The sequence below is a fragment of the Piliocolobus tephrosceles genome, chromosome 1 (assembly GCF_002776525.5).
Source record: "Piliocolobus tephrosceles isolate RC106 chromosome 1, ASM277652v3, whole genome shotgun sequence".
NCBI classification, from domain to species: domain Eukaryota; kingdom Metazoa; phylum Chordata; class Mammalia; order Primates; family Cercopithecidae; genus Piliocolobus; species Piliocolobus tephrosceles.
This window is the reverse complement of record NC_045434.1, coordinates 128,805,038-128,825,067: the sequence shown is the minus strand read 5'-3', so window position 1 is coordinate 128,825,067 and position 20,030 is coordinate 128,805,038. Positions and strand designations below refer to the sequence as shown.

At 42.0% G+C, this 20,030-nt stretch overlaps 1 protein-coding gene and 2 non-coding genes across 4 annotated transcripts; all 3 read left to right on the top strand.

The window, feature by feature from the left end:
* The first annotated feature begins 9,043 nt into the window (after window positions 1–9,043).
* RPL5 (ribosomal protein L5) lies at window positions 9,044–19,810 on the top strand. Of its 2 annotated transcripts, none has more exons than XM_023230978.1 (8): window positions 9,044–9,181; window positions 10,445–10,514; window positions 10,603–10,718; window positions 11,879–12,013; window positions 13,850–14,052; window positions 15,089–15,266; window positions 18,460–18,545; window positions 19,658–19,810. In XM_023230978.1, exons 1-8 carry the CDS (start codon window positions 9,179–9,181, stop codon window positions 19,755–19,757), a joined length of 891 nt encoding a protein of 296 aa, XP_023086746.1. In that variant the 5' UTR covers window positions 9,044–9,178; the 3' UTR covers window positions 19,758–19,810. The 2 variants fall into 2 exon arrangements, with proteins under 2 accessions (XP_023086746.1, XP_023086745.1); XM_023230977.1 differs by having other exon boundaries at window positions 18,457–18,545.
* Window positions 14,922–15,016, top strand: LOC111555193. The gene has a single exon (XR_002735451.1). It is a non-coding gene; the product is annotated as a small nucleolar RNA SNORD21 (small nucleolar RNA).
* Window positions 18,625–18,755, top strand: LOC111555194. The gene has a single exon (XR_002735452.1). It is a non-coding gene; the product is annotated as a small nucleolar RNA SNORA66 (small nucleolar RNA).
* Window positions 19,811–20,030: the final 220 nt, after the last annotated feature.

Sequence of the window (20,030 nt, the reverse complement as noted above, 5' to 3'; positions counted from 1 at the left end):
ACAGCCCCCTTTCTTTTCCCCATGCACTGTCCTAATCAAATCTGAGTCATCAACAACAGATCAGCGGAAGCCAGTGAAAATCTAGCACAAGCCAGGCCAGGCATGGTGGTGCGTGCCTATAGTCCCCGCTAGTGCAAAGGCTGAGGCCAGAAGATTGCTTGGGCCCAGGAGTTCCGTCTGCGGTTACCTGTGGTTGCACCACTGCACTCCAGCCTGAGTGACAGAGTAAAACCCTGTCTAAAAGCAAAACAAAACAAAACAAAAGTCCAGCACAGCAGACCAGGAGGGAGGGGCTCAGGAATTGTGATCTTAGTGGGGTGAGAAGTTTCCATGAAGTGTCTCCCTTTGACCCAGGCAAGAGGGAAACTTCCTCTGACCCTGCACTTTATAAAACTCACGTCACGAACATACGGAAAAGTAAATTTAAAGAATGCATGGTAAGGCCGGGCGCGGTGGCTCAAGCCTGTAATCCCAGCACTTTGGGAGGCCGAGACGGGCGGATCACGAGGTCAGGAGATCGAGACCATCCTGGCTAATACGGTGAAACCCCGTCTCTACTAAAAATACAAAAAACTAGCCGGGCGAGGTGGCGGGCGCCTGTAGTCGCAGCTACTCCAGAGGCTGAGGCAGGAGAATGGCGTAAACCCGGGAGGCGGAGCTTGCAGTGAGCTGAGATCCGGCCACTGCACTCCAGCCTGGGCGACAGAGCAAGACTCCGTCTCAAAAAAAAAAAAAAGAATGCATGGTGACAGGCTGGGTACAGTGTCGCACGCCTGTAATCCCAGTACTTTGGGAGGCTGAGGCAGGGCGGATCACAAGATCAGGAGTTCACGACCAGCTTGGCCAACATGATGAAACCCCATCTCTTCTAAAAATACAAAAATTACCTTGGTGGCAGGCACCTGTAATCCCAGCTACTCGGGAGGCTGAGGCAGAAGAATAGCTTGAACCCGGGAGGCGGAGCTTCCAGTGAGCCGAGATCACACCATTGCACTCCAGCCTGGGGCAACAGAGCAAGACTGTCTCAAAAAAAAAAAAAAAATGCATGGCTACAAAACAAAAACAAAAACAAAAGCAATGCATGGCTATGGTTGCCTCTGTCACTTAGGACTTGGTACTCAGTTCTGACCAGAAACTCTAAGCATCTGCCCTGGAAATCAACACCTTCCAGGCCCTAGGGATATGCTCCTTCTCATTTCTCATTCTGTGACCTGAAAACAAAAGGCAACTGTGTCTGAATGTCATGAAGATTTTGGAGTTGTGCTGCAGTTGACATTTGAAATGGACACTGCTTTGGAGAGCAGGGAGGTTTGAGTAATGGAAAGTTTTTTACCTAATAGGGAAAAAAAAAATTAACTTATCAAATCCTGTCTTTCTGATAATGGGAATGCAAAGGATCTTTAATAACAAAGTATCATGCCTTGAGTAATGAAGAAAGTGTATTCATTTTCTTGCTTGTATTTATGTTCTAATTCCTGGTTCCAGGGGCATTCATCATATTGAAACAGTTAGATTTGATTTACACGAGATATGAGATGATCTAGAGGAGTAAAGTGAAATAACAGAAGGTGCTCAAGTAAAGACCAAATCAGGGACCTAGGCAGAAAATGATTTGTTTTGAGTTTGTACTATCTAGTTTTTTGATATGTAGCACTGCTTGCTCTTTTAATTTATTTTTAGATCAGGGTCTCACTCTATCACCCAGACTGGAATGCAGTGGCAGTATCATGGCTCTCTGCAGCCTTGGCCTCTTGGGCTCAAGCAATCCTCCCACCTCAGCCTCCTGAGTAGCTGGGGCTACAGCGACTCACCACCACACTTGGCTAATTTTTTCTATTTTGTGTAGAGACGGGGTCTCACTATATTGCCTAGGCTGGTCTTGAACTCCTGAGCTCAAGTGATCCTCCTGCCTTGGGCTCTCAAAGTGCTGGGGTTACAAGCATGAGCCACCACACCCAGTCTTGCTTGCTTTTAATAATGTTAATATGGACAGGTGCGATGGCTCACGCCTGTAATCCCAGCACTTTGGGAGGCCGAGGCAGGCGGAACACGAGGTCAAGAGATCGAGACAATCTTGGCCAACATGATGAAACCCTGTCTCTACAAAAAATATAAAAATTAGCTGGGTGTGGTGGTGCATGCCTGTAATCCCGCTACTCGGGAGGCTGAGGCACGAGAATCACTTGAACCCAAGAGGTGGAGGTTGCGGTGAGCCGAGATCATGCCACTGCACTCCAGCCTGGCAACAGAGCAAAAAAAAAATCTCAAAAAAAAAAAAAGTTAATACAAGTTTTAAAAACTCAAATACATTTAAATTGTAAAAGAATTAACATTTTTTAGAGAATTTTTTTTTTTTTCTGAAGTGAATGAAACTGAATGAAAACCAACAAAATTGACATTCCAATTCAATACAAGGGAATTAGAATGAGGAAACACAAGTTCACATAACTGTAAGGAAGAAAACTTACATAAAAATATGCCTAAAACTAATTTTTATATTGTTTTCTGAACCTGATAAATTAGTGTATAGTCCAATTAAAAAACATTTGAACAAATCAAGCAACATACTGCTAGTTTTGTTTTTCTTTATTATACCCTAGCATTGAAATATTGGAAAGGAGAAGAATTTACCAAAACCTTCATGGATGTAGATACAACTACAAGATAGCGAAAATAGCAATCAGGCCGGGCGCGGTGGCTCAAGCCTGTAATCCCAGCACTTTGGAAGGCTGAGGTGGGCGGATCACGAGGTCAAGAGATCGAGACCATCCTGGCCAACATGGTGAAACCGCATCTCTACTAAAAATACAAAAATTAGCTGGGTGTGGTGTCACGTGCCTATAGTCCCAGCTACTCAGAAGGCTGAGGCAGGAGAATTGCTTGAACCCCGGAGGCAGAGGTTGCAGTGAGCCGAGATCACGCCATTGTACTCCAGCCTAGGTAACAGAGCGAGACTCCAACTCAAAAAAAAAAAAAAAGAAGAAAATAGCAATCAAAGTGACAATGATTTACGTGGCAATATTAAAATATATAGTAATAGTTTCTGTGAAAACAATGAATGATTGCATGTGAACCATCACATTGTTTAAATGTGATATGTAAAAATCATGGTTCATTTCCAAATCTAAGTATTGCTTTAAGAATTTTATTTAAAATTCCAGTTTATCTTCCTGCGGCAGAACAAAATGTATTGGAAATAATAAAACTATTTAGGAATGACAATGGGTTGAACTTGGCGGCTCACGCCTGTGATCCCAGCACTTTGGGAGGCTGAGATAGGTGGGTCATTTGAGCCCAGGAATTTGAGACCAACCTGGGCAATATGGCAAAAAGAATGACAACGACCCAAGAAACATTATCTAATTTGGCATTACTATCTGTAGAACAAAAATTATGTGACATCTTAATGATAACAACAAAGAAACTTTGCTGAAATGAAGACACAAAAAGGAATTTTTATGTAATACATATAATTATGAATTGTGTAGGTCTTTATTAGCCATCCAAACATCAACAGCCTATTAGCAGAACACCCAGTCATAATTATAATTGTCGTTGATATTTTGCTGACTTTCAGTCCCACGAAAAACCATAGATTTACACTTTTCTTTTTTTTTTTTTTTTGAGACGGAGTCTGGCTCTGTCACCCAGGCTCGAGTGCAGTGGGACGATCTCTGCTCACCACAAGCTCCGCCTCCCAGGTTCAGGCCATTCTCCTGCCTCAGCCTGCCAAGTAGCTGGGACTACAGGCGCCCGCCACAACACCCGGCTAATTTTTTGTATTTTTAGTAGAGACGGAATTGCATTGTGTTAGCCAGGATGGTCTCCATCTCCTGACCTTGTGATCCGCCTGCCTCGGCCTCCCAAAGTGCTGGGATTACAGGCGTGAACCACTGCACCCGGCCTGATATTATACATTTTTTAAGAAAGAAACAAAGTTTACTCTTTCTTTGGCTAATTAATTTTTCCTAGGTAAAAGTACAGGTTTAAAAATGTTTCAGCGGGGTGAGGGGGCTCACACCTGTAATCCCAGCACTTTGAGAGGTCAAGGCTGGAGGATCACTTGAGCCCAGAATTTGAGACCAGCCTGGGCAGCATGGCAACATTCTGTTGCTACAAAGATTTAAAAATTAGCTGGGCATGGTCGTGTGTGCCTGTGGTCCTAGCTACTCCAGAGGCTGAGGTGGGGGGAATCATTTGAGTCTAGCCAGGAGTTCAAGGCTGCAGTGAGCTTTCATTGAGCCACTATACTACAACCTGGGAGACAGTGAGGCCATGTCTCAAAACAAACAAAAATGTTTTAGCTGGGCACGGTGACTCATGCCTTAATCCCAGTGCTTTGGGAGGCTGAGGTCAGAGAATTGTTTGAAGCCAGGAGTTTCAGACTAGCGTGGACAATGTAGTAAGACTCTGTCTCTTAAAACGAAAGATCGATGAGGTTTGGTGGCATGGGCCTGTAGTCTTAGCTACTCAGAAGGCTGAGGTGGTAGAATTCCTTGAGTCCAGGAGTTCAAGTTTGCAGTGAGCCAGGATCGTGCCACTGCACTCCAGCCTGGGCAACAGAGCAAGACCCTGTGTCAGAAAACGTTTCAAATTTTTTCCACTGGATTAATATCTATAAAGAAGATTCAACTGTAAAGTAGTTGGCCCTATACACTCTCATGTAAAGCAAAAACCAATTACAAAAAAAATTTTGTAATAACATGATATTTTAAAAATATCATGATTGACAAGTAAATATTAGATACATTTATTGTGTACAACATGTGAAATATATATAAACTGTGGTATGGCTAAATAGAGCTAATTAATATATGCATTACCTCACATACTCATTTTTTTTTATGAGAACACTTAAAATCTATTAAGTGTTAAGATTTTAACACTTAAAGTCTTTTTTAGCAATTTTCAAGAATATAATACATTGTTATTAACTATGGTCATCATATTGTACAATGGATCTCTTGAACTTATTCCTCCTAGCTGAAATTTTGTACTAAGATGTTCTTTGATCGTAATCATGAAAGTTGCTTGTTTCAATACATAACCAGCTAATCAGAGGAATAAGCAGGCACCTCAAAATCATACTTTATAGTTAATATCTTAGAAACCTTTTCACATATTTGTGTTTAATCATCAAATAAATCATCAGTGCCAGAACTAAAAATTGCTGATTTTTTTTTTAACTTATAAACAACAGAACTTTATTTCTCACAGTTCCAGGAGACCGGAAATCTGAGATCAGGGCGCCTGCATGGTTCAGTTTTGGTGAGGGCCTCTTCCAGGCTGCAGACTGCTGACTCCTCCTTGTGTCCTCACATGGTGGAGAGCAGAGAGAGCTGCTGATTTATATTCTATTTGTAATGTATGGTTGACATATTTGATGAAGATATGTTTTGTCTTTTTGAACTCATGAAGATATGAGTTCACTCTTTTTTTTTTTTTTTTGAGATGGAGTATTGCTCTGCCACCAGGCTGGAGTGCAGTGTCGCGATCTCAGCTTATTGCAACCTCCGCGCTCCACGGAGATTCTCTTGCCTCAGCCTCCCGAGTAGCTGGGACTACAGGCGCCCACCACTACGCTCAGCTAATTTTTGTATTTTCAGTAGAGATGGGGTTTCACCATATTGGCCAGGCTGGTCTCGAACTCGTGACCTTGTGATCTGCCCGTCTGGGCCTCCCAAAGTGCTGGGATTACAGACGGGAGCCACTGTGCCTGGCCAAATCTGAGTTCACTTTCATTTCAAATAATAAAAGCTATATTCTAGGAGGAATAATAAATAAGAAATAGCTCCCATTCTAGCAGCAGGTTTTTTGTTTTTTGATTTTACAAGACAGGGTCTTGCTGTATCACCCAGGCTGGAATGCAGTGGCGAGATCATGACTCACTGTAATCTCTGCCTCCTGGGTTCATGTGATCCTCCCACTTCAGCCTCCCAAGTAGCTGGGACCACAGGCATGTACCACCATGCCCAGCTAAAATGTTTGTATTTTTTGTAGAGATGAGGAGTCATCATGTTGCCCAGGCTGGTCTCAAACTCCTGACCTCAAGCGACCCACCTGCTTAGGCATCCCAAAGTCCTGGGATTACAGGGGTGAGCCATGTTGCCCAGCCAATGTTTTATTTTTTATTTTGAAATAATTTCAAAGCCACTGTTTGGGTTGAGAACCGTACAAAGAATTTCCATATACCCTTCTCCCAAGTTCCCCGCTGTGACCATTTTAACACATTTTTGCCTTAATCGCTCTCTCTTTACATGCACATATATGTATATGTATATACACACATGTAATTTTTTTGTAAGCCATTTACTGAGACTAAGTTGCAGAAATAATGCCCACTACTCCAAAATAGTTCACTGTGTATTACCTTAAAAAAAAAAAAAAGAACTCTCATTCATAACCAGTCTACCTATGAAAATCAGAATTTAGCCAGGCTTGGTGCCTCATGCCTGTAATCCCAGCACTTTGGAAGGCCAAGGGGGGGGCGGATCATCTGAGGTCAGGAGTTCGAGACCAGCCTGATCAACATAGAGAAACCCCGTGTCTACTAAAAATACAAAATTAGCCAGGCGTAGTGGCGCATGCCTGTAATCCTAACTGCTTGGGAGGCTGAGGCAGGAGAACTGCTTGAACCCAGGAGGCAGAGGTTGTGGTGAGCCGAGATTGTGCCATTGCACTCCAGCCTGGGCAACAAGAGCAAAACTCTATCTCAAAAAAAAAAAAAAAAAGAAGAAGAAGAATTTAACATTGATTCATTACTATCACCTAATCCAGAATTCAGTAGAATTTCACTGATTGTTCTGACAATGTCCTTTGAACAAAAGAAATACAGAGCCTTCTTATTTCCCTTTTTCCTGTCTTGTCCAGGATGCAATATGGAATCACACATTGCAGACAGTTATCATGTCACTTTGGTCTCTTTCAGTCTGGAATATTGTTTAGGCTTTCCTCATCTCTCATGATCTTGTCATTTTTGAAGAATACAGGCCAGTTACTTTGTAGAATTATCTAAATCTGGGTTTACGTGTAGATTCATCATGATTAGAATTGGTTGGTACATATTAGATAACTATTTTAGATTAGATATGTAAATTTGGTAGGAAATGCTTTTGTGTTCTTCTCAGTGCATCAGGAAGCATATCATGTTAATTTATTTTTTCTTTCCTTTCCTTTTTTTTTCCCTAGAGATAGGGGTCTTCTTATGTGCCCAGGCTGGTCGCGAACTCCTGGGCTGAAGCGATCCTCCTGGCTCAGCCTCCCAAAATGTTGGGATTACAGGTGTGAACCTATAATGTTAATTCATCCCACTGTTGGTGATTTTTAACTTTTACCACTTGAATAAGGTGCTGTTGTCTGAGGATGCTGGACAATTACCCCCTGGCTCCTGGTGTCACCAACTGCACTGGCTGAGCAAGCCAAGCTAGCCACAGACCCCTGACTGTGACCAAGGGGAACAGGTATACATATTTTTAATTTTCTTGTTACGGATTTATAAGGTAAAAAGGAGAGGGATAAGGATGATAAAGTATATTTAATTTAACATGTTATTTGTTTCATAACTTCTTTTTTTGGATTTTATTTTTTATAGAGACAGGGTCTCACTATGTTTCCCAGGCTGGTCTCCAACTCCTGGGTTTAAGTGATCCTCCTGCCTTGGCCTCCCAAAGTGCTGGGATTACAGGCCTGACCCACTACGTCCAGCCTGCCTGCTTCATGACTTCTTTTTTGTTTTTTTTTTTTGAGACGGAGTCTCGCTCTGTCGCCAGGCTGGAGTGCAGTGGCACGATCTCGGCTCACTGCAAACTCTGCCTCCCGGGTTCAAGTGATTCTCCTGTCTCAGCCTCCTGAGTAGCTGGTACTACAGGTGCGTGTCACCATGCCTGGCTAGTTTTTGTATTTTTAGCAGAGATGGGGTTTCACCATGTTGTCCAGGATGGTCTTGATCACTTGACCTCGTGATCCACCTGCCTCAGCCTCACAAAGTGCTGGGATTACAGGCGTAAGCCACCGCACCTGGCCTGAGCTACCGTGCCCGGCCCATGACTTCTAAATATTCAGATGAATGGTACGTGGGTCTTCCCATGAACCCTTGCCCTAAAACATGCAAAAGTTAGGAGCGGGCCTGTATCCAGGCAGACTTTCCTTCCTGATGCTTTTGCCTCCAATGTAAGCAAGGCCTGACCAAGACATGGAGCACTTTTGGTAGGCTAATAACTTGATAATCCACCAAAATGAAGGTTTTTAAATATTTTCTATAAATTCGAATTGAATACTTCTTTCTTTACACTTTCAAAGGTGGCCCTGCAAAAATAGAATCACAATTCCTGTGAGAAGTGTTTTAAGTTTTCTCCTCTAGAGCTCTGTTGACATCGGCCATAGTGGACTCTGTTTATTTGTCCTATTATATAACAATTACAAGTTGGAATCAGAGGTAATTGGCACCCTAATTCTGATTTATTCTAGCGGCAGTGTTTTGGAGTCACTTAACCCTGTCATCCTGGTTGGCCGTCCCTTCTTCCAGCTCTGATGGTGAGCAGCTGATACCCTGCTAGGTGCTGGAGAGTCAGAGGTGGACATCAGGGCCCACCCTCGGAAAGTTGACAGTCTGTGGTGGGCTGAAGCCAGTAGAAAGCTGCTGTAAGAAGGCAGAGGAGTGGCCCCTATCCCAGGCTTGGGGCTCTCAGGGAAAGCTTCCTGGGGGTGAGATGGGAGGGTGGGTCCGTTTACTTTTGGACCAGGATGAGTAGCCCAGAGAAGGCAAGAGGGCTCCCAAGCAAACTTGCCCTATTTAATTTTTTTTTTCCTGCTTAGAAAAGCAAAATATGTTGGTTATGAACAAAATAAAACAAAACAAAACAAAACAAAACCGCTGTAGCAAAGAAAGCGAAAGGCTCCACTAATCCTCCCTGCTCCTCCTCATCGCACGGATCCTATGAGATACCCCGAGCGTTGGAACCTTGAGAGCTTGTGCAGGCATTCACCCTCCTGCCAGCAGGGGGCGGAACGTAAAACGCTTTGTGGCCGACGCCTTCTCTCTTCCACACGTCACTGGCGTGACTGTCCGCGCTACATACTGCGCCTGCGCCAGGGCTGTGGCCCTTTTCCCCCCCACCCCTAGCGCTGCTGGGCCTGCAGGTCTCTGTCGAGCCGCGGACGCGGGTCTCTGTTCCGCAGGATGGTGAGCGGATGTCTCGGTCTCGGGGCTCTAGATACACGGAGGTTCCCTTTTCTTGCCCGTACGCCAGCCTAGGGCTCGTGTCGCGCGTCGCAGGGGCCGGATGGCGTTAGATTGCTGGCTCTGACTAGGTCGAGGTGCAGCTCCCAGCGTGGCCTTAAATGGCTGCCGCCCGGTGCGCGAACTTGGGGGGAGGGGTTGGCGAAGAAGGGTAGCGAGAGCTTGGACTGCGGATTGGGGAGAAGGGTGAGTTTAGACAGCCTGAGTGGGGATACTGCCGTCTAGTGTGAGGCGGCGCTGGCAAGCGGCCCGGCGTGAGAGGTCGCAAGCAGTCGGCCTCAGCCTAGCTGGAGAACGCCGGAATGGAGGGGGGGCTGCACGTCCTCGGGCCCCGCTCGAGCTCCGAGTACCGAGTACTTCGTGGCTTTTCCGGGAGAATGTCGGAGCCGGCGAGTCTTTTAGGAAGCTTGTGCTGGTGGGCCAAGCAAGTGGCTTTTAAGCCAAAATTGTCAGTGGACCTTGGAGGCGGAGGTGTCCCTGGGCCCCGGAAACTCCTTTAACGTGGAATACGTGCCTCCTGCCTCTTCCTCTAGAGTCCGTCGCCGGACGAGTTATTAATTATTGGGGTAGGGCCCCAAGGGTGGGATGAAATGTTCTTTAGCTGATGGGGAACAGTGCTCTTTTAGTGGGGAATTATTGCTGAATGTGCTCTTACCCAGTTAAGCTTTGTGGCAGGTAATTTAGGCTTTTGAAAAATATATGTGGGAAGCGAGAGAGGTATGTAGTTGTTATTTGAGGCTAGATTTTCGAAGTGGGACATAGCGTGTTCCGAACAGACTGACGTTTGGCGCCACTGACTGCTTTCTAGAGCAGTGCTTCGCAAAAGTTTGGGACAGTTGGTGGTGCTGGTCCTCGAAGAAACAAGTACGGAAATTGAGAGCGTTTAAAACCTTTTGAAAGCAATGTAACAATAATTTTATACCTTTAAATGTAATAAATTGGGATCTGCATTTTGTATGTTTTTTATTCCATATTTCTCTAATGATTCGTTTTTATTGTGTTTTATAAAACTATCAGTCTGTGACATGGAAAGTAGAGGAAAAACATTCTTGACCCTAGTTGCTTGTGAAACATGGGATTCTGCAAGTGACAGTTTGTTTTTGCTCTTGAAGTTCAAGTGTTACTTTGTTGCATGGTTAATTCGTGTCAAAAGTATCATAGGCTAAGACATTATCAAAGTTTTAATAACATTCTTTTTTCTTTAAGGGGTTTGTTAAAGTTGTTAAGAATAAGGCCTACTTTAAGAGATACCAAGTGAAATTTAGAAGACGACGAGGTACTGTCACCTTTTTGTGTTTACAATATTAATCTGCTTTGCAGATGCAGTGGAGTATCTTTTCTAAAATTATTTTTTTCTTTCTCAGAGGGTAAAACTGATTACTATGCTCGGAAACGCTTGGTGATACAGGATAAAAATAAATACAACACACCCAAATACAGGATGATAGTTCGTGTAACAAACAGAGATATCATTTGTCAGGTAAGTTATATTCTAGACATTCCCCCCCCCCTTTTTTTTTTTTTTTTTTTATTTTTTTACTGCTAGAGAAATTGTGCTTGGGAAGCAAAGCACATGGTGTGTGTGTTAGAAGGGCTGTCTAGCACCTCCAAAAACATTCAGTGAATAATTTCTTTTCCTTTTAGTAAGTCTATAATTGGAGCCTGGGAAATTGGTACTTTAAAAAATGCTCTTGGTTGGGCGCGGTGGCTCATGCCTGTAATCCCAGCACTTTGGGAAGATTGCTTGAGCCCGGGAGTTTGAGACCAGCCTGGGCAATATAGTGAGAGTTTGTCTTCACAAAAAATGTAAGAAAATTAGCTGGGCATGGTGGGGCGCGCCTGTAGTCCCAGCTACTCAGTGGAAGGATGGTTTGAGCCCCGAGGTTGAGGCTGCAGTGAAGTGAGATCACACCACTGCCCTCCAACCTAGGTGACAGAGCAAGAGACTGATTTATTTTATGTGTGTGGGATGGGGAGATTAGAAGCAAGTGAGAAGTTCTTGCCCATCCCAATTCCAGTGGAAGGATAGGGTTTGTCCTTATTTTTCCTATATGGCCTTGTATGCCACTTAACCACTGAAGAGGTAGTTGCGAGTTAAACAGGGCTTTAAGCTTGTTCTGCTTATTCTTTGAAATGGGTTTTAATAAAATACACAAAGGTGGCTCCCACATGGAAGACCTTTAGGAAGTATCAGTTTGCTCTTGTACCAAGAGCACTCTCACTGGACTCTGAAAGCTAGAATCCTGGGCTTTTACAACTAGGAGAAATTCTGAGAGTTAAGATTTATTGATATTTTGTAGCAGGTGGGCACACTTGTGTTCTGGTCAAATAATTTGTTGATTGTGAAGGCATTGTCTTCCTCTGTACCCAAGTTCAGATAACTAAACATTAGGTTCCTGAGACTTTGCTGAATTTAGTTATGTTTAGTTCAAAAGATGATTGAAATATTTGGATATTCCTCTTTGACTTTTTAAGTACCTCTAATTTACTAGTAACCCAGCTAAGAGTCTTAAGCATTTTAAGTGATGCACATCTATGTCCATCAATGTTTTTTTTTTTATTCCTTTGAAAAGAAATCATTAAGATGTAATGAGACAGTGAAAGCAACAGATTACTAACCTCGTTTTTCTCTTACTATAGATTGCTTATGCCCGTATAGAGGGGGATATGATAGTCTGCGCAGCATACGCACACGAACTGCCAAAATACGGTGTGAAGGTTGGCCTGACAAATTATGCTGCAGCATATTGTACTGGCCTGCTGCTGGCCCGCAGGGTATGTACAAGATGACTTTAATTGATGTAGTTTGCGGCTCATTGCTTGGAGAGTTTTCTGTAAGATGTTTGTAAATGGATAAGATAGCTTCAGTTGTGCTTCAGGACAGTGCCTGCTTCCAGTTTTCTGCCCTGTTTATGGATCTGTCTAGGTCAGCTCTTTCCAATAAACTTTTCTGCAGTGACACAAATCTGTAATTTGCTGTCCAGTGGTTCTGCCACTAGCAACCTACGGCTGTTGAGTTCCAGCAGTATGTAAACTTTTATTTGAAAATCTACTTGGCTGGGTGCGGTGGCTCAAGCCTGTAATCCCAGCACTTTGGGGAGCCTGAGATGGGCGGATCACGAGGTCAGGAGATGGAGGCCATCCTGGCTAACACTGTGAAACCCCATCTCTACTAAAAAAATACAAAAAACTAGCCCGGCATGGTGGTGGGCGCCTGTAGTCCCAGCTACTCCGGAGGCTGAGGCAGGAGGATAGCGGGAACCCAGGAGGCGGAGCTTGCAGTGAGCTGATCTCTGGCCACTGCAGCCTGGGCAACAGAGCGAGACTCCGTCTCAAAAAATAAAAAAAATCTACTTGTAGCTAGTGACTACTTAATTGGACAGTGAAGACCCTTGCTACTTAGGTACACATTCTGGATGTTGGCAAACATTAAAAATGCAGACTCGTGGGAACGCCACTCTAGACCCTCTGTATTTTGATTAAATATCAAGTGATTTATATGCACATTAAAACTGGAGAATCTTGGCTGGGCGCGGTGGCTCAAGCCTATAATCCCAGCACTTTGGGAGGCCGAGAACGGTGGGTCACTTGAGGTTAGGAGTTTGACTAGCCTGGCCAGCATGGTGAAGCCCTGTCTCTACTAAAAAAAATAGAAAAAAAAAAAATAGCTGGGCATGATGGTGTGTGTGCTGGTAGTCCCAACTACTTGGGAGGCTGAGGCAGGAGAATCACTTGAACCCAGAAGGCAGAGGTTGCAGTGAGCTGAGATCACGCCATTGCACTCCAGCCTGGGCAACAAGAGCGAAACTCCATCTCAGAAAAAAAAAAGAGAATCTTAGTGTTTTGGAGAGTGGTCATTGATGGGAAGATTCATTTTTGTTCTAAACATTTTTCCATCTGGTTGGCAGTGTTTCCTGTATATGCTCTATTTTGCTAGCAGATGAAGATGGGATTTTGCCTTATTTTTATTATCTCAGTTTTTGACCTGGTTTTGCAATGGAATTGTTAAGCATGTGCATCAAGGTTGATGACACAACTCACATCATTGGTTATAAACAACGTTTGAATGATTTGGTTTAAAGGCACTACTTGTGGAACCGTACCTAGGTGACTGTGTACCAGCAGAGGAGTGGCTCAGGGTAACATAATGTAGTTGGAGTATAGAGCCACGAAAGATGCTCCTTTTGTCCAGGATTCTACCCTTAAAATTTTATTCCAGATTAAGTTAAACTACATGTTATGGCATCAAAATATTTAGTTGATGAATTATTCTAAACAAATATACTGGATGTGGAGATAACCTCCCTGAGTAAGTGTAAGAATCAAATTTATACATTTTCATTGATTGCTGCATAAGTCAAGTGTGGACATGTAGCAAAGATGCAGAAGTCATAAAACAAAATTGTTTCAGGTGAAATTGAATGTTCTAAGTTTTTTTTTTTAATAGCATTTAAAAATTCATGACCAAGGGGATCTGGTGAAAGGGGTGGGTGTGGAAGGAAATTTTCTTTTCCAGATGTCCAAAATAGCTTACGGTTATGACATAAGCTATTTTAATTTTAGAACAGCTTGAATAATTCAAACCAGCATTTACATTGGTTTCTTTAATAGCTTCTCAATAGGTTTGGCATGGACAAGATCTATGAAGGCCAAGTGGAGGTGACTGGCGATGAATACAATGTGGAAAGCATTGATGGTCAGCCAGGTGCCTTTACCTGCTATTTGGATGCAGGCCTTGCCAGAACTACCACTGGCAATAAAGTTTTTGGCGCCCTGAAGGGAGCTGTGGATGGAGGCTTGTCTATCCCTCACAGGTAAGAATACTATTTAAGATCTTGGTGCCTGGATTCTGGTACTTCCCTGTTTTTAACTAGTTGGGTTGTGGAGATAACTGAATTAAAGTAGCTATCATTGAATGCCTCCTGTATGCCTAGGTACCATGCAGGAGAAACCTGATAGGGCAGGAAGGAATTATAGCCCATTTTATAAATTAAGAGTCAGAGGCCCAGAGTTATTTGTCCAAGTTTTTCGGGCCAGTTAAAGAGATGGGATTGAAACCACTACCTTTTGCATATGACTTAATTTTTATTAGCAATGAGCAACTCCATCCTCTTTCTCCATGTACTTTCTTTTTTCAATCAGAATAAAAATGATTTGCTGAATTATGCAAAAAGGTGGATCCTAGAATTTTATAAGGAGTTTGAGGAAAAGGCTTATGAGAGATTTCTAAATCTGCAACTAGGAATAAGATTGTAGGCCATTTTGGGAAGTTAAGTAGGTTAATTTGTATTTTTTATTGTTGAGTCTATGCATCTTGATTTATTAACTTCTTAGGAATATTTTAGTATTTGGTGATTTAACCAAGAAATAGTAATTTTTGGTAAGCCTAAAATACAACCTAACTGAAATTTTGCTTTTATGATGTGGAGGTGGGTGGGGGGAGTTAGTTGCAAGTACACCAAGAACATTCTCACTTGACAATTTCATTAACTGTGATCTTGGACAAATCACTTATTCCCATGTACCCACTGAAAATTAAAGGATTTAGAGTATAAGTTTTGAAACTCCTTCTGTGCTAATGTGCTGGATAACTAATTTTGCAGTGGTAGAAAGCCTTGGTAATGGCTTTTAAAGGTGTTTGTAGCGTGAATTTCTTTTCTGTCCAGGAATTCAGAGATGAGCTGCTGAATGATGATATCCCACTAACTGAGCAGTCAGTAGTTGGTCCTTTGGTTGCATATGATGCGATAACTGTTTCAAGACGGGACTGATGGCAGCTACTGAAGTAAATTCTTACTAGTAAACTAAGTTAAGTGAGTCTATACTAAAATATGAATAACTTTATTTTAGTACCAAACGATTCCCTGGTTATGATTCTGAAAGCAAGGAATTTAATGCAGAAGTACACCGGAAGCACATCATGGGCCAGAATGTTGCAGATTATATGCGCTATTTAATGGAAGAAGATGAAGATGCTTACAAGAAACAGTTCTCTCAATACATAAAGAACAGTGTAACTCCAGACATGGTAAAACATTTACCTAAAAATGTCTATATTGGTTAATTTATAGAAATAGGTTTATTGTTTTGGGGGCAGGTAACATTGTTATATAGGTATGTTTCAGGGTAGTACTGAGCTAGATGTGTCAACATTCTTTTAGTAATCTTTTAGATGCTCAAGTGTGGGAGACTTCAAGTAAATGAAGATTTGGCTACCTTTTATGCTTTGGCTGTTATGTATTTGTAGATGTCATTCCTGTAATCATTGTTGTAATCTGCTTTGTTTGATAGGAGGTGTTAAATAATAAACTTCACTTATTTGGTACCATCTGGGAGGGAAGCTCTTTGTAGCATATGTGTGCTATATTCTGGGCTTTCCAATTATCTCAGACATGTACACAGGAAAAGAGATTTGATCACCGGGTCTGCATGATGTTGTAGAAATGAGGGGAGTCATGTATGCAAGAACGACTCCCAAAGTGCTGGGCTTACAGATGAGAGCCATTGTGCCTGAGCCAAGTTCTTTTTTGTTACTGTGTAGTAGCTTCTATTTTGGATAAAAGCAGAGTTGTAGTTGGGAAATGATCACTTTCTGTTATTTCTGTGCTTTGGACACAGTGTAAAGGCTGAATAAACACATAGCTTGAGTTCTGAGTTAGGAAAAGAAGAGTAGTTTTTTATCAGTAATGTAGGTGCTTGTTAATTTTTACTGTGTTAGATTTCTTTGTTACTTATGACTTCATCCTGGTAAAGAAAAGAGATCGTTTACTTTTAGATGATGATTCTATTAGTCCTGCAAAATTTACTTCCTAACCTATATCTTGATGTAGTCATGTCATACTTGCTCAGAACTTCCAGACTCACAGTTTGTGCTTTCAGATGTTTACTTCCTAATGCTTTCCTGTATACATGCCTGCCTTCAGCTAGACTACTTTTTGGCTAATGTATTTTTCTAGCTGGCTCATTAATTTTATCTACAGTGGCCTCTATCCTTCAGTGTGCCTGCTGAAATCCTATGCAGACATCTGATGTGTCTCCAACAGGAAGTGGTCTTTACCTGATTCATGGCATTATCTACATGTCTACTTGTCTGACGTCTTGGAAGGAACTGGGTTACTTAGATTTGTTGAATGACTATATATAAAGTCATCAAATGGATTTGTTATTTGTTAGTGAACAGCTATAGTAGAGTGCTAGAAGAGGTAGGGAAATTAACTTTCAAAATGGATATAGGTAGTTGAGGTTTCAAATGTAGTGAGCATTTTTGCATTATTTTCCTTTACTAATAACCTTTATGCAAATACATGTAGTAATCACATCTCCACATTGAATGAATAATTTTAGAGACCTGGATTACTGTGACATAGTCTGTAGTGGGCTATAATTATTAGGTATTCAGAGAATTGCAGCTTTTTTTTTTTTTTTCCCCGTGAGTTTTAGAACAGAATTGCCCTGGCAGGGCATGGTAGCTCACTCCTGTAATCCCTGGGCTTGGGAGGCCGAGGCGGGCAGATCACCTGAGGTCAGGAGTTCGAGACCAGCCTTACCAATATGGTGAAACCCTGTCTCTGCTAAAAATACAAAAAGTAGCTGGGCATGGTGGCTCACTCCTGTAATCCCAGTGACTCAGAAGGCTGAGGCAGAAGAATTGCTGGAATCCTGGAGGTGGAGGTTGCACTGAGCTGGGATCGCGCTACTGCACTCCAGCCTGAGCAACAGCAAGACTTTGTGTCAAAAAATAAAACAAAAAATTGCCCAATAACATAACTGATCGGTTGGCTTTTCAGGAAAATTTCTGACATCTTTCTGGTCCTAGAGGCCTTATATTACCACCAGATACTAGGGATTGGTAGTAGTGAAAGACAGAAGATGTCCTTGGTACTTAATGCTGGGAATTACTTTAAAAGGCCTGTGAAATAAAGATGGAAAACAAAAGCCTAGGGATTGTGGGATGACAGATGAATTTGCTTGTTGGCCTGTATCCAGTCCTTGGTCTAAGTTAAGCTATGTCAGTGTTGTGACTCTTGGTCACATACATTCATCATCTTAACTGATACTTTTGGCACTTGTTCTTGAATGAAAGAATCTAGGCCAGACAGCATTTTAAAATGAGAAGCGCAGGCCGGGCACGGTGGCTCAACCCTGTAATCCCAGCACTTTGGGAGGCCGAGACGGGCGGATCACGAGGTCAGATTGAGACCATCCTGGCTAACACGGTGAAACCCCGTCTCTACTAAAAAATAGAAAAAACTAGCCAGGCGAGGTGGCGGGCGCCTGTAGTCCCAGCTACTCGGGAGGTTGAGGCAGGAGAATGGCGTAAACCCGGGAGGCGGAGCTTGCAGTGAGCTGAGATCCGGCCACTGCACTCCAGCCTGGGCAACAGAGCAAGACTCTGTCTCAAAAAAAAAAAAAAAAAAATGAGAAGCGCAGTATTTCTGCTGACAAAAATTTGATTTAGAGTGACTCAAGAAGTGTGGCTGAATTTCTCAGAAGTACATGCAAATTTTTCTTTTTCTTATTTTTTTTATTAATTTTTTTGAGGCAGGATCTTGTTCTGTTCTGTTGCCCAGGTTGGGGTGCAATGGCACAATTATAGCTCATTGCAACTTCAAACTTCTGGGCTCAAGCAATCCCTCCCACCTCAGTCTCCCGAGGTAGCTGGGGTTACAGGTGTGCATCACCATGCCCTGCTAATTTTTTTTTTTTTTTTAAGTTTTTGGTAGAGATGAGGTCTGATTCTGTCACCTAGGCTGGGGTCCAGTGAGCTGTGATTGTGCCACTGCAGCCTTGACTTCCTGGACTCAAGTGTAGTTCTGCAGCTGGGACTACAGGTGCATGCCACCATTAATAATTGCCACTTGGCTAGTTAGTTTTTTTTCTTGGAGACAGGTCTCACTATGTTGCCTTAGCTGGTCTCAAACTCCTGGGCTCAAGTGATCCTCCCACTTCAGACTCCCAAAGTGCTTGAGATTACAGGCATGAACCACCACACCTGACCTGATTTTTTTTTCTTAAGATGGAGTTGTATGAATAGCGATAATTCACATTGCATAAGGCAAAAATTGGGAATTTGTTAGAAGTTAAAGTGTTTACCAACATTGATTTAGTTTAGTTCCTTTTGAGAATCTGACTTAGAAGGACAAAATAAGTTATGGTTGCATTAATATAGTAGGGCATATGAAATGAAACCAAGTACTGTTTGCTTTCCTTTGTTTCAGATGGAGGAGATGTATAAGAAAGCTCATGCTGCTATACGAGAGAATCCAGTCTATGAAAAGAAGCCCAAGAAAGAAGTTAAAAAGAAGAGGTACGTCTTTTTTTTTTTTTTGGCTTTTCAAGAAAACAAGTTAGGAGTGGTTCCCACGTGGGGCAGACTTGGTGTAATTGTGCAAACTCGATCACTAGCTCTGCATGATGTGGCAGAAGCGAAGGGAACCAGGTTTGCAAAAGTAACTGTGGTGATAGAAATGTGTTAGCCTCAGACACTACTGAGGTGGCTTTCTATCCTAGTACAGTATAAGTACTGGTTACTGCATTTTTTATTGGCTGACAAAAAAGTTGCTTTTTGTTGCTCTTTCATGTTTTGATCTTTAAATGGAATAGAAAGTAATACTTGATGAACATGTAAGCATAAAGTGATGTAATGGCCTACAAATACAATGTGTAGTAATCAGTGTATTTAACATTCACCTCAAATACTTAACACTTTGTGGCGAGAACATTTGAAATTTATTCTCTTAATTGTGAAGCGTACAATACTCTGTATTCATCATGCTGTGCAATAGAACTGAAAAAAAAAAAACATATTCCTCCAGTTGGAGGTTTTATACTTGACTATCTGCCCATTCTTTGCACCCACCAACCTCTGTAACCACCATTCTTCTCTCTGCTTCTGTGAGTTACGTTGTTTTAGATTCTATATGAATATGAAGTATTGGTCTTTTTGTGCCTGGCTTACTTCACTGAGCACAATATTCTCCACTTCCATTCATGTTGCAAATGACAATTTCCATCTTTTTTAAAGACTAAGTAATATTCCATTATGTATATGTATACCACATTTCCTTTATCCATTTATCTGTTGTTATTAATATATACTACAATGAACATGGGAGTGCCACTCTCTTGGACAAACTGATTTCAAAACATTTGGGCAAATACCTAGAAGTGGGATTGCTGGATCGAACGTGTCTTCTATTTGACTTTTGACCCTGTGGTAGTAGGACATTATAGAAGTTGGGGTTTGGGAAAGTTACCTTAAGATCATACATAAGTAAATGTATTTGAACTTTTAGCCTCCTTCTGATTCCAAAGTCTTAAATATTCTCTTAAAATAAATTTTATTAAAATTAAAATTTTAAATTATTCTCTGTTCTCTTCAGTTATGGTTTAAAAAATATATATTCCTATCTTTTGTAGGTGGAACCGTCCCAAAATGTCTCTTGCTCAGAAGAAGGATCGGGTAGCTCAAAAGAAGGCAAGCTTCCTCAGAGCTCAGGAGCGGGCTGCTGAGAGCTAAACCAAACAATATGATTTTTCAGATATAGGCAATAAACGTACAGACAGAAACTACTTCTGTGTTAAGCTCTTATTCTTACGAACCTTATAGGAAATATCCTGAAATATTTTATAAAAGCAAAGGAGTTGACAGGTTTTTTCCTCCAAGAAAATAAGTGTAACTTTTTAAGAAAAGTTGTTATTTCTTGGGCTTCTGTTTTACCTGACAGGAGTCATTATCCCTTATGTTGTATGATGAACAGCTCTTCCTAAAAACCTGGCAAGCAACAGACCA

Bases quoted from the DNA above. Each gene is read 5' to 3' on its own strand.
- RPL5 (XM_023230977.1), top strand. The intron at 14,053-15,088 runs GTAAGAATACTA...ACTTTATTTTAG, and splicing joins GGCTTGTCTATCCCTCACAG to TACCAAACGATTCCCTGGTT. The intron at 15,267-18,456 runs GTAAAACATTTA...CCTTTGTTTCAG, and splicing joins ACAGTGTAACTCCAGACATG to ATGGAGGAGATGTATAAGAA.